General features: G+C 33.5%; 2 protein-coding genes across 8 annotated transcripts in view; one reads left to right on the forward strand and one right to left on the reverse strand.

Annotated features, from left to right (window-relative positions):
• Positions 1 to 877: 877 nt before the first annotated feature.
• LOC107007662 (phospholipase D alpha 1-like) lies at positions 878 to 5219 on the forward strand. Of its 2 annotated transcripts, XM_015206362.2 has the most exons (5): positions 878 to 964; positions 1052 to 1147; positions 2223 to 2291; positions 2583 to 4449; positions 4732 to 5219. In XM_015206362.2, exons 2-5 carry the CDS (start codon positions 1058 to 1060, stop codon positions 5166 to 5168), a joined length of 2463 nt encoding a protein of 820 aa, XP_015061848.1. In that variant the 5' UTR covers positions 878 to 964; positions 1052 to 1057; the 3' UTR covers positions 5169 to 5219. The 2 variants fall into 2 exon arrangements, with proteins under 2 accessions (XP_015061848.1, XP_027769482.1); XM_027913681.1 differs by lacking the exons at positions 878 to 964; positions 2223 to 2291 and having other exon boundaries at positions 1052 to 1129; positions 2541 to 4449.
• Positions 2672 to 11259, reverse strand: part of LOC107007663 (general transcription factor 3C polypeptide 5-like) — a 15865-nt gene continuing 7277 nt past the window's right edge. Inside the window, exons 10-19 of one of the 6 annotated variants that reach the window (XR_003575775.1) lie at positions 10431 to 10499; positions 9241 to 9379; positions 8248 to 8443; positions 7811 to 7947; positions 7680 to 7719; positions 7266 to 7440; positions 6890 to 6985; positions 3161 to 3218; positions 2936 to 3059; positions 2672 to 2829 (exon numbers count right to left, since the gene is read on the reverse strand). Coding sequence is in view for 2 of the 6 variants with exons in the window: in XM_015206363.2 (XP_015061849.1) it covers positions 7274 to 7440; positions 7680 to 7719; positions 7811 to 7947; positions 8248 to 8443; positions 9241 to 9379; positions 10431 to 10499 (748 nt within the window). In the remaining 4 variants the exon portion in view is untranslated. Of the gene's footprint in view, positions 3060 to 3160; positions 3219 to 6570; positions 6986 to 7265; positions 7441 to 7679; positions 7720 to 7810; positions 7948 to 8247; positions 8444 to 9240; positions 9380 to 10430; positions 10500 to 11259 lie in introns of those variants that run through there. The other 5 variants (XR_003575776.1, XR_001455137.2, XR_003575777.1 and 2 more) reach the window with 5 other exon arrangements.

Below are 11259 nucleotides of genomic sequence, written 5' to 3' on the forward strand. Positions count from 1 at the left end.
AGCAAGGCTCTTAACAAAAAAGTCGAGAAAAGTGTTGAAAACACCCCTAAACTGCTAAGTTTGACAAGAATTTAGGAGTGTATTTAACTCGTGTCCCAAGATTGAGGGTGTAGTTAAGTTGAGTTTAGTCATTTTAAAGGGTATTTTTAAGATTGTTATAGTTTGAAGATGAAACTAACGATTCACGTTAAGTTCAGTGGTGTTTTCATTAAAACACATAACAAATTAATATTGCTTTTGCTTGAGAATCTTACCAAACAACTCTTGAGGCAAAGAAAAAGGATGCTTCTCAACTCCACTAATGGTTGAGTATAAAGGTTTGCCTTGGACTATTTGTCTAACTTATTTAAAATGGCTAATTTGATTAGAAGGGTTAATTAAATAGGATATTAAAGTTCTAAAAGGGTATTTTAGTAATTTCCCTTTTTTCATCTTTAGTAAATACATAGAGACATACATGCGAGATATAACAAGTCGTATGATGATTAATCTAAAAAATAATTAAACTAAAAAGCTGTTTATTCAACTGATTAAACTAAAAATACTGGCGAGCGTATAATATATATATATAATTCATATATAATATATGTATAATCTACGTATAGTGGTTAGAAAAAGTAAACTGTATATTTACCTAAACACTTAATTTCACAAAAATAAAAAATAAAATGATTGAAAATATTATTTTACATACAATATTGTAGAAATCATGAAACTATCTACTTCTTTGGGATCAAATACACAAACCTCACAAACAAAGCAATTTCAAAGCAAAATGACAATTCTTTCTTTAGAATAAGTGATTCCACTTAAAGAAGTTGCTTCAACTCATGTGTTTACATGATTCCAAGAATTTTAGTAAAACCTTTTTTTTTTTTTTTGGTTTTGTGTTATATATGTAAGTTTTTATTAATACAATAACACAAATCCTCATCTCCTTAAAGACAAAAACTACCTTTTTGAGGTTCTTTGTTTTTTTTTACTTACTTTTTTTAATTTTGTGCTTTATATTTTTATCTTATTTGACTTTTAATTTTTTTTTTAATCTTAGGTGAAAATGGGTCCACGTCTGTTGCATGGGACTCTTCATGCTACAATTTATGAAATTGATAAGATAAGGACTGGTTGTGCTGATTGTTGTGGACCGGTAAGTTTTTCTGCTCGAACTATGTATACGTATGGAAAAAAAAATTTAACTTGAGTTAATGATTAAAAAGAATATCGAAAGTAACATGTTTTTGTGAGTTTTCTGTTTGAATTATTAGGTGATTGCTTTTCCTACTTAAATTATTACTAGTTATGTATACGTTAATTGTCGGTTGTTTTCTTTTCCTACTTGAAATATCACCATTGTTCAGGTAGAAAAAGAGAACAAACGAATAATTGAGGTGTGTTTTTAAAAAAATAATTAATGATAGTTTAGGTACGTAATAAAAGTGAACACCTAATAAGACTTGCATTATCGAATAGAAAAAACTCACCAAAACATGATAGCTCAAATATACTTTTTACCATTAATTATCTCTTTTTAAATTTTATTCATACAATTACAATTACTCTGATTTCATCTATTTTAAATATCAAATCCGCATCTACAATTTAACAATAAGCAATGAAAGAGGTTCTTTTTTTTTGACAAAATTGATTCATGTACTAGTTTGGTCATAACTGCACATGATTAAGAGGCATATTTTTGTAGTAAAACTATGAAACCATAGTTTAAACTTTAATGTTAATGAACTCATTCAAAATAATATTTTGTATACATAGAAGGGTTGTGTGCTTTAGAAATTTATTACTATATAGTATAGTAATTCAAGATGTAAAAATGACAAAAATCTAGCCATGTGACATAAAATCTTGTTGCCTTATTTTCCCATGGAAAAGAAGAAACATATAGCTAATAGAAATATCCGAACAAATTTACTGTTTACTTTTTCTTTTTAGTTGATATACATATATTATACCTTATTATATACATATTATTCATGGATTATACTATATTATACATCTGTCAGCTATTTTTAGTTCAATCCGTTATAGAAATTACTAAAATCTAAAACCAATGAAGTGTGATGCCTAACAAGTGTTGATTAAGGTTGATGACATTATATTAGAAATTCTCAATATAATGGTGATAATACATATTTATGTGCTTTATTAATATTTGATCCATTTTAGCCTCCAACATTTTTCTAATCTTCATATCTTTTCTTATATAGACATCTCCCCAGAAATTAACCAAAAGAGTTTTGAACAATGTCAAGAAATTGTTCTTCTGCGCGCCGAAGGTACCATCTTTAATATAATTAGTTTGTTACTGTATTTGATACTCCCTCTGTCTCAATTTATGTGACATACTTTCCTTTATAGTCGTCTGTCTTAAAAAGAATTGTCACTTCTCTATAATTGGAAACACTTTAAACTTCAAAATTACCATTTTACCCTTAGTGAAATGATTTATAGTCCAAGAAGTACAACTCTTCGTTTCTGTCTTAAACTTTGTGTCAAATCAAACTGTGTCACGTAAATTGGGACAGAGAAAGTTCTATCCGTTATCTTATGTGTTACAAATTTTGCAGATTTCCGCTACAAAACTTTATGCAACCATAGATTTAGATAAGGCTAGAGTTGGAAGAACTAGAATCGCGGAAAATGAGCCTTCGAACCCTCATTGGAATGACACATTTCGATTATACTGTGCTCATGAGGTTTCTAACATCATATTTACAGTAAAAGATGAGAATCCTGTTAGTGCAACACTAATTGGAAGAGCTTATCTACCTGTTGAGGAAGTCTTGAATCGATATATAGTCGATAGATGGGTACCTATAGTAGATGAAGAGAGACATCCGATAAGTGGTCATTCAAAAATCCATGTAAGGTTGCAGTTCTATAGCGTAAAGCAAGACAGTAACTGGTCTAGAGGCATTACCTCCCCTGCATTTGGAGGACTCCCGTATACGTTTTTCAAGGAGAGACAGGGGTGTCAAGTTACACTTTACCCCGATGCAGACATTTCAGACGATGATATCACAACTTATCTCAAGTCACAAGGACTTTTCGAACCACAGAGATGTTGGGAAGACATTTTTGATGCAATCAGCAATGCAAAACATATGATTTATATAGCCGGATGGTCTGTGTATACGAAAATTACCTTGATACGAAATCCAAGAAGGCCGAAGGTAGGCGGAGAACTTACTCTCGGGGAGCTCCTGAAAAAGAAAGCAAGTGAAGGAGTTAATGTTCTATTGCTAGTTTGGGATGATATAACTTCAGATGAGGTACTAAAAAGAGATGGACTAATGTCAACTCATGATCAAGAAACCGCGGATTATTTTAAGAACACGGATGTTCACTGTTGTTTATGTCCGCGTAATGCTGATAGTGGAAAGACAGTGATTCAGGGGTTTCAAGTTGGTACAATGTTTACTCATCATCAAAAGACGATCGTGGTAGACACTGAAATTCCAGGAGGGATGTCACATAAAAGGATGATAGTAAGTTTTCTTGGTGGTATTGATCTTTGTGATGGTCGATATGATACTCGAGATCACTCATTATTCAGGACATTGGATACAGTACATAAGCAAGATTTCTATCAGCCTGCCTTTCCAGGCTCTTCCATCGCGAAAGGTGGTCCAAGAGAGCCTTGGCATGACATTCATTGTAGGCTAGAAGGGCCCGTTGCGTGGGATGTGTTGTATAATTTTGAACAAAGGTGGAGGAAGCAGATTGGAAATAGATTTATCTACTCAATAAATGAGCTTGATAAGTTTATCATTCGTCCAACGGAAGTTACAGCATCAAGGGACAGAGAAACCTGGAATGTTCAAATATTTCGGTCTATTGATGGTGGTGCTGTTACCGACTTCCCTGTAAAACCTGACGAAGCTTCTGAGGTAGGCCTTGTTACTGGAAAAAACAACGTCATTGATCAAAGTATCCACGATGCATACATTAGTGCCATTCGTCGAGCTAAGAATTTCATTTACATTGAAAACCAATACTTTATTGGAAGTTGCTATGGTTGGAAGCCTACAACTGATATCAAGCTCGAGGATATCGGAGCTTTGCATCTTATCCCAAAGGAGATCTCACTCAAGATTGTGAGCAAGATTCAAGCAGGGGAGAGATTTACGGTCTACGTTGTTCTTCCAATGTGGCCAGAAGGTATACCGGAAAGTGATTCTGTTCAGGCAATTCTAGATTGGCAAAAAAGGACAATGGAAATGATGTACACAGACATATGCAATGCCCTAAAGGCCAAGGGAAACACTAATGCTGATCCTAGAGAGTACTTGACATTCTTCTGCCTTGGAAACCGTGAAGTCGAAAAGCCTGGAGAATACAAACCTCCTCAGAAACCAGTTCCTGATACTAATTATGCAAGAGCTCAAGAATTCAGGCGCTTTATGATCTACGTTCATTCAAAAATGATGATCGGTGAGTGAACAATTTCAATAATTTTTGGTCTTAGTTCCCATCCTTTTTAATCCGTTTCTGAATATCTCTTTCCTTTTCTGACAACTCTTTAGTTCCGACTTTCCACGACATGTTTAAGTGCTACATTCTACACATCTTTAGCTTAAGACCACAAGATTCCAAAAGTCCTTTTTACTTTCTTAAACTCCGTATCAAGTCAGAAATCAGACAAACAAATTGAAACGGAGGGAATACCAATTTTAGCTTTATTGATCAAACTAATGTTTGCTTCTTTTCTTGAAGTTGATGATGAATACATTATAATTGGATCTGCTAACATCAATCAAAGGTCAATGGATGGTGCAAGAGATTCTGAGATTGCTATGGGTGGCTACCAACCATATCATCTTGCATCTAATCAACCACCTAGAGGGAAAATCTACGGTTTTCGAATGTCCTTATGGTGTGAACATCTAAACTATGCAGATGACTCTTTCGCGGATCCCTCGAGTCTAGAATGTGTTAGGAAAGTAAATGGCATGGCTGATGAGAGCTGGAAACTTTATTCAAATGATACATTTGATATAGATCTTCCAGGCCACCTTCTTCGCTACCCTATCGATATTAATTCGAACACAGGACAGATTACAACACTTCCTGGATTCAAGTTCTTCCCAGACACAAAAGCTGCTATTCTTGGCAACAAGTCTCAGTTTCTCCCACCTATTCTCACTACATGATGTACATTTCTATAGCATAGTACAAACAAACAACATGTAATATTATTTGTATATGTGACATTTTGGAATTTTATCCTTTTGAGCAACATTTACTACTTACCAACACTTAAAAAGACGAAAACGATGCGGTAATTAAGCCTTAAAGAGACATTTACAATGATTGCCGCTAAAAACACATATTTAGATATAATTAAGCTATTGCCGTTAAAGATCAGACTATTTATATATATGTGCACATGAAATGTTTATATAAATCAGAAAAGAGTACATAAATGATAATCAAAATAATATAGAGACACTAATTGTTGTTGATGATACTCTACATAGTTATAATAATTATCAGACTCCAATAATAACCATGATTCTGTTTTCTTATATTCTTCACAAAAATCCAATTCTTGGCTTACTTGATCTTGAGATGGTGATGAAATAATTGAACCATTATTATTACCAGTGAGTTGTTGAACAAGATTCTTGAAATTACAAGACTCAGTAATATATACTTTTGGTTTCAACAATTTTATCAATTTGTTGAAGTCATATTTCTTCTTCTTCTTCTTTTGATATTGAGAATTATTCATTATGACTTTCTTTCCCATATATGTATATTGCCTAGAACAAGAAAAAAATTTGTATTTTTGGTTTATTTACTTACAAATTTACAAAGTTTTCACTTGGTTTTCTTTGCTTCTAACGAAGGGATCATAAGAGGAGTATATATATATACATGAGAAGGGAAAGAGATCATTAGTTGAAAAATAAAAAATGGTGTTAACAAAAGATGCTGAAAATGATGTTTATTATACATTAAGATGTGAAAATTAGAGTTTTTTTAGCTATATTTTTGTACATTTCACTTGTGTTTGAGTTTGAAATCATGTGATTTTCCATGTTTAGGATAGATTATGGTTCAAATTTCTGATTTTGCCACTATCTTCGAATCTAAGGTATTATATACTTGAGTTCTTATAGTTCTTTAGTTTAAATTTCTCTCAATAATTGAATAGTAGGATATATCATGATGTTCCATTCTTTTAGAATCCTTTAGTTCAAATTCTTGACTCTTGTTAATTACTATCTTTGAATTTAAAAAATATCGACATACGTTCTTTGTGTTCTTTTTTAGAATGCGTAAATAATTTTTAACTTGATCCACAACCTCGACCTCATGATTCTCAACCCCATATTGTGCCTATCTCTCTCCATCCATGTGTCAAACACATTTTTTTTTTGAACTTATTAAGAATATGCTAAGAATTGTAATTACATGGATTAATGGTATTATAGGCAATTAAATGTAGAGTTTAGCCAATTTTGTTGGTTTTGACAAGGTACAATTAGGAAATAGAATAATAAATCAAATAACAATATGCTGGTACTTGCATCCAAAGTTAAGAGAAGATTAAATAAAGAAACAAAGTGAAAACACCTTTAAATTTGACGCAAATTAATTACTTTCGTCTCCAAAACTATTCATAGTACTAAAAACACCTCTACACTTGGCACAAGTCAGCTTCTAATCGAAAATATTCATTCAGTTAGTTCTACGCAGCCTTCACGCTCCTAACTGGAGGTGAGTTCACAACCTTCCCCACATGGCAGCTTAGGGTCACGGGGTTGTCTTAATAAAAGTTCAGACAAGAATTAGGGGTAATAGGATGCTCGTAAAGTTAAAATGTGCCAAGTAATTTTGCAGAACAAGTTTAGGGGGAAATACTGACAACACTAAGCTTTTTCCCTGTAGACTTGAGGTCAGGTAAATGCTTCATTCCCACCCTTTTCTGCAGCAGCAGTTCTTCACTCCATCACTAATTAGCCTGCAATTATCCCCAGAAAAGATTCGAAACAAGATGAGGGAGTTAGTAGCCATACCAAATACACTATTTACTGAGATTAGTATGAGGGAAAAAAATGACAAGTATAACTATTCAAGATCGAAAGAATACTATTCGTTGCACCAGAAAAATATTTGTTTATGATTTAAGATGTAAAACACCCACAAAAACTTAGCACGGAAAAGATTATGGTATGTAAGTGATGGAAAACTGCCAGAAGTAGGAAAGTATGATTTTGCAAAAGATTAAAAAGAACACTAACATGATGTTTTAGTAGTCTTCATCTTCGGAATAAGAGTCATCGTTGTATTGGTCATATATCTGATATTCTCCAAGACTTTGATCATCTTGCACTTCATCCATCCCGGCTGTATTTGATGGAAAATTGCCAAAAAGCTCTTGCAAGTAATCTCTTGAAACATTATCGTGGTTTGTATCTGTGTACATATAGGAAACTAAAATTGCCAACAAAATCCTAGGCACACAATGCCAAATGTTGATAAACCAGAAGTTGATCACTAGAAGACCCTAGAAAGGAAAAGGCAAAAGGAGAATGACTCTAAACTATAAAATCAGTTCTCTTGCAGGTTTACGGATCATTCAACTAATCCCATCCATCAGCATGTACAAATAAGAGAAAAATGATATAATAAATATGGTCTTATTCCAAGGATACGTGGATCATCATGTAGAGAGACATTCCCTTCCTGGACAGCCTAAGAAGAGGATGCATCAGGTGACTTCACAATGAGGAATGCTTATTACAAATAACTTGTGAATGCATCCAATATATAAATATAAACTTACGAGGTCAAGAGATTCATATGCATCCATCTCCTCTTCAACATTATCATCATCGAACTCATCTTCATAATCTTCTAAATCATCAGGTTCATCAACATCATGGTTTTCTGCTTGTTCATCAACTTCATTGTTTTCCGCATCTGACATTTCAAGGAACTTATTAAGAGATAATACTTGAGTGGAAGCACTGATATTACTACAATGACAACTAGTTAAAAGATAAAATATATCAATATTAAGATTAAAATAAATTTCAGAAGTTTGAAAGCACTCCAGATAGCAAATCAGCTGTGCGAATAATTTTAGCTTAATATTTAAGATTTAGAAATTTCCAAAAATACGAAAGTTAATTACATTAACAATTAAGTTTCCTGATAGATAATTATGTCAACAATTAAAATTGATAAAATAGACTACAAATAACACTGACTGCTTTAAACCTTTATTGGTTTTTTCTTGCTCTTCCGGTCTTGCAACTTTCACATACGTATGAGTCCTCTTTGACTTCTCAAAGCGGGTGGACATAGAATTTAGTAAAGACTCAGCACGCGGATGAGGGCATACTGACATAAATCTCACATCAATACGACGTCTCAAGCAATCAATAGTATGAAAGGAGAACCATCCTGTTACATTCTGCAAATAAAATAATCAGAGGAAAAGTATCACTGGAGATTTCTTCAGTATTTGTCAGAATACACAAAGATGTAACCATTCAAGCAAATCGGAGTACAACACATACACACACATACAACCCCCAGGAAGCAAACAATCAATTATCTCATGCACATAAGAAGGAACAAGGCACCAGGCAGAGCATGTTAGATATAATTAACGAAGTTCATTATTCATAGTAATACATCCAATTTGAGAACCAAAAGACATAAAGAAAAAAAAAAGGGTTAAAGAATAAGGAAATATCAAGAGGTAACATGAACCTTAGCATAGCTAAAAAAGGAAGTAAAACGATCAATCTCTAGTGGACAAAAATCTCTTCTACGCCAGATTGACTTCTAATCCTCAAGATTTTCAAGTCAATTGATCTAATTATCTTTCAGAATAAGAGGTCTTTTGAAAAGATATATGACTTTTGACAATATGTGCATGAGTGCAGCACACACAAATACATTAATATCTCAAAGATAGTTTCACACATTTTCATTTCTCGACTCACTCTATCAGTAGTTTACACAGTGAATCACACAAGTCTTTTTTAACTTTGGCAAGGAAAGGCAATCAGGAAATTTGCTACGTGGGCGTCATAAACTCCAATCATACTGAACAACTAAATGCTAATGTTGTTTCTGATTTGCGAAAGCAGGCATTATGAGCACCACAAGCCATCCATTCATCAACATATAACTTACATTTCATAAACCTGAGAAAATATAGGATTCTCATTGAGAATCAATTTTTTACTAAATATAACATACATTGCAAGTTTCTTCCTTTGAAGGTTTACTGATTTCTTGTTGAATGTAGTCATCCTTGAGTTCACAAAGCTGCAATGCTAGCTGACATTTACACGGAAAAACACGGAAGGCACATATGTCATCCCATCTATGTTGCAATCTGTAGAAAAAAAGAAAATACGGCATTAAAAAAAGTCTTACTATTTAGCTATCATTATCCACTAAGACCAAATTAAATCAGATTTATGTAAGATCATATTGGCTAGTTGAGTTGGATACCAGACTTAATTTAATTGCTTCCCAGTTAAACAACATGAATAGAAAAGCAAAACATATGAGAACATGCAGCTGCAGAAAGAAGTTAGCAACTGCATTTATTCATTCTATCTCTTGGATTCTATCAGTACACATTAAAGAGGTTTTAAACTTGTAGCTCCAAGGATGTGGCCTAGTAGACAATGGTGTGGGTTTAGAACCATGAAGTTTCAAATTCAAATCCCAGTGGACTTAGTGTTTTCTTCCCATCTGTCCAAGCCTGAGCAGACAGAGTTACCTAGTACTTGTGTGTTGGTGAGTGAGTAGGAACCCTGTGAAATTAGTCGAAGTACACGCAAGTTGGCCCACACACCATGGTTATCAAATTAAAAAGTAGTGTTAATTTGTGAAATTAATAATCATTTTCATTTGAATGTAATTCAGACACTCTCTTAAACAATATGCAGCCATAACTGCATAATCAAAGAAGAGGCGACATAAGGCTCTCTCCTCGTAGGGATTCATAGATCACGAGCGATATGAAATGATTGCAATCTAAAGACACCGTAAGGCCAGAGACATGATTTTTTTTCATGTTAGCTTTAGCTGAATAAGCTAAAGAATTGTTTTAAATTTTATCAATTTATTGAACTTAATAGCTTGCCAATATTTATTCCAGTTTAATCAGAAGAACACAACTCAAAAAACATGTAATCCTGTTGACATCTAAAACCAGACATATAGGACATATCTTGAGGTACTTCTGAAAAATCAAAAAAAGTGCACTTTGCACAACACAAGCAAGATTCTTTCTATTTTAGGTAATGTAAGCTTAAAGATGGATAAGATTCAATTTGAGATAAAGATAAAAGCATTCTTACCTACATGAGTACAGAGAACTCAGAGAGTTTAAATTATAAAGAAACATATATATGAGTTGTGAATGGATTCCCTACCCAGATGACGAACGGCTCTCACAGTAGCTTCGTAATTCATGGTGCACTCGGAAATCAATATTCTGGTATCTGTTAAGAAAAATGCAAGAAGTGGGCTATTGGCATGATGAAGAGTTCAAAAGAAACCACAACTGTAAATAACATGTGAGAATTGATTCTGAGTACCTTAAGGCTTAAGAAATACTAGATCAAGAAAAATGCATATACTTATAAATGGATCATATAACTCTGTTATTGAAAATAAAGATATTGACATGGAAAAAGAATCAGTAGAACCTTGGCAAGAAGTGGTTAGTATTTAGCGAAAGGAAGAGAACTGTTTCATCAAAGAGCATATAATAAAATGAGGTCGAGAAAGTTGATATTTGTTATGGACCCACATATTAAAGGAGAAGACAGCTGTAAAAGGGTAGAAACCTATTCTCCCTCTTATTTTACACACAAAAGCAACTGAAAACAAAAAGTATCACTTTACTTTCTTCCCCATTTTCCTATCCTTTTTCTTCCTTTCCTTAGTTTCCTAACAAGAGTAAGAGTTTACCAAAAAATAAAAACAGGTTTACAAAGTGGAAGAGAGTTAGAGATATAAAGTTCTCTCTTTATCCCACCTGTGAGGAAAAGGAATCAGCTTTATTTCAGAAGAAAAGAAGACAAAAGGGGAGGGCCAAAGATAGAGGGGAACACCGGAGAAAGTGGCATTCCATCTCTAGGATAGATCACACTTCTAAATCTGGTCAGTTTCAAGATGTATGTTTGAACTTTTTCACCTTAAGTCCTAAACTGTATGCTGTCATAGGATTTCTGTTTCCCCCCCACCCCCCACCCCCAC

Source organism: Solanum pennellii, chromosome 12 (genome assembly GCF_001406875.1).
Source record: "Solanum pennellii chromosome 12, SPENNV200".
NCBI classification, from domain to species: Eukaryota; Viridiplantae; Streptophyta; class Magnoliopsida; order Solanales; family Solanaceae; genus Solanum; species Solanum pennellii.

What these genes read in the sequence shown, in the direction of transcription:
- LOC107007662 (XM_015206362.2), top strand. Translation starts at nt 1,058, where the DNA reads ATGGGTCCACGTCTGTTGCATGGGACTCTTCATGCTACAATTTATGAA. An exon ending in TGTTCTTCTGCGCGCCGAAG is followed by an intron (nt 2,292 to 2,582) that starts GTACCATCTTTA and finishes CAAATTTTGCAG; the next exon opens with ATTTCCGCTACAAAACTTTA. An exon ending in TCATTCAAAAATGATGATCG is followed by an intron (nt 4,450 to 4,731) that starts GTGAGTGAACAA and finishes CTTTTCTTGAAG; the next exon opens with TTGATGATGAATACATTATA.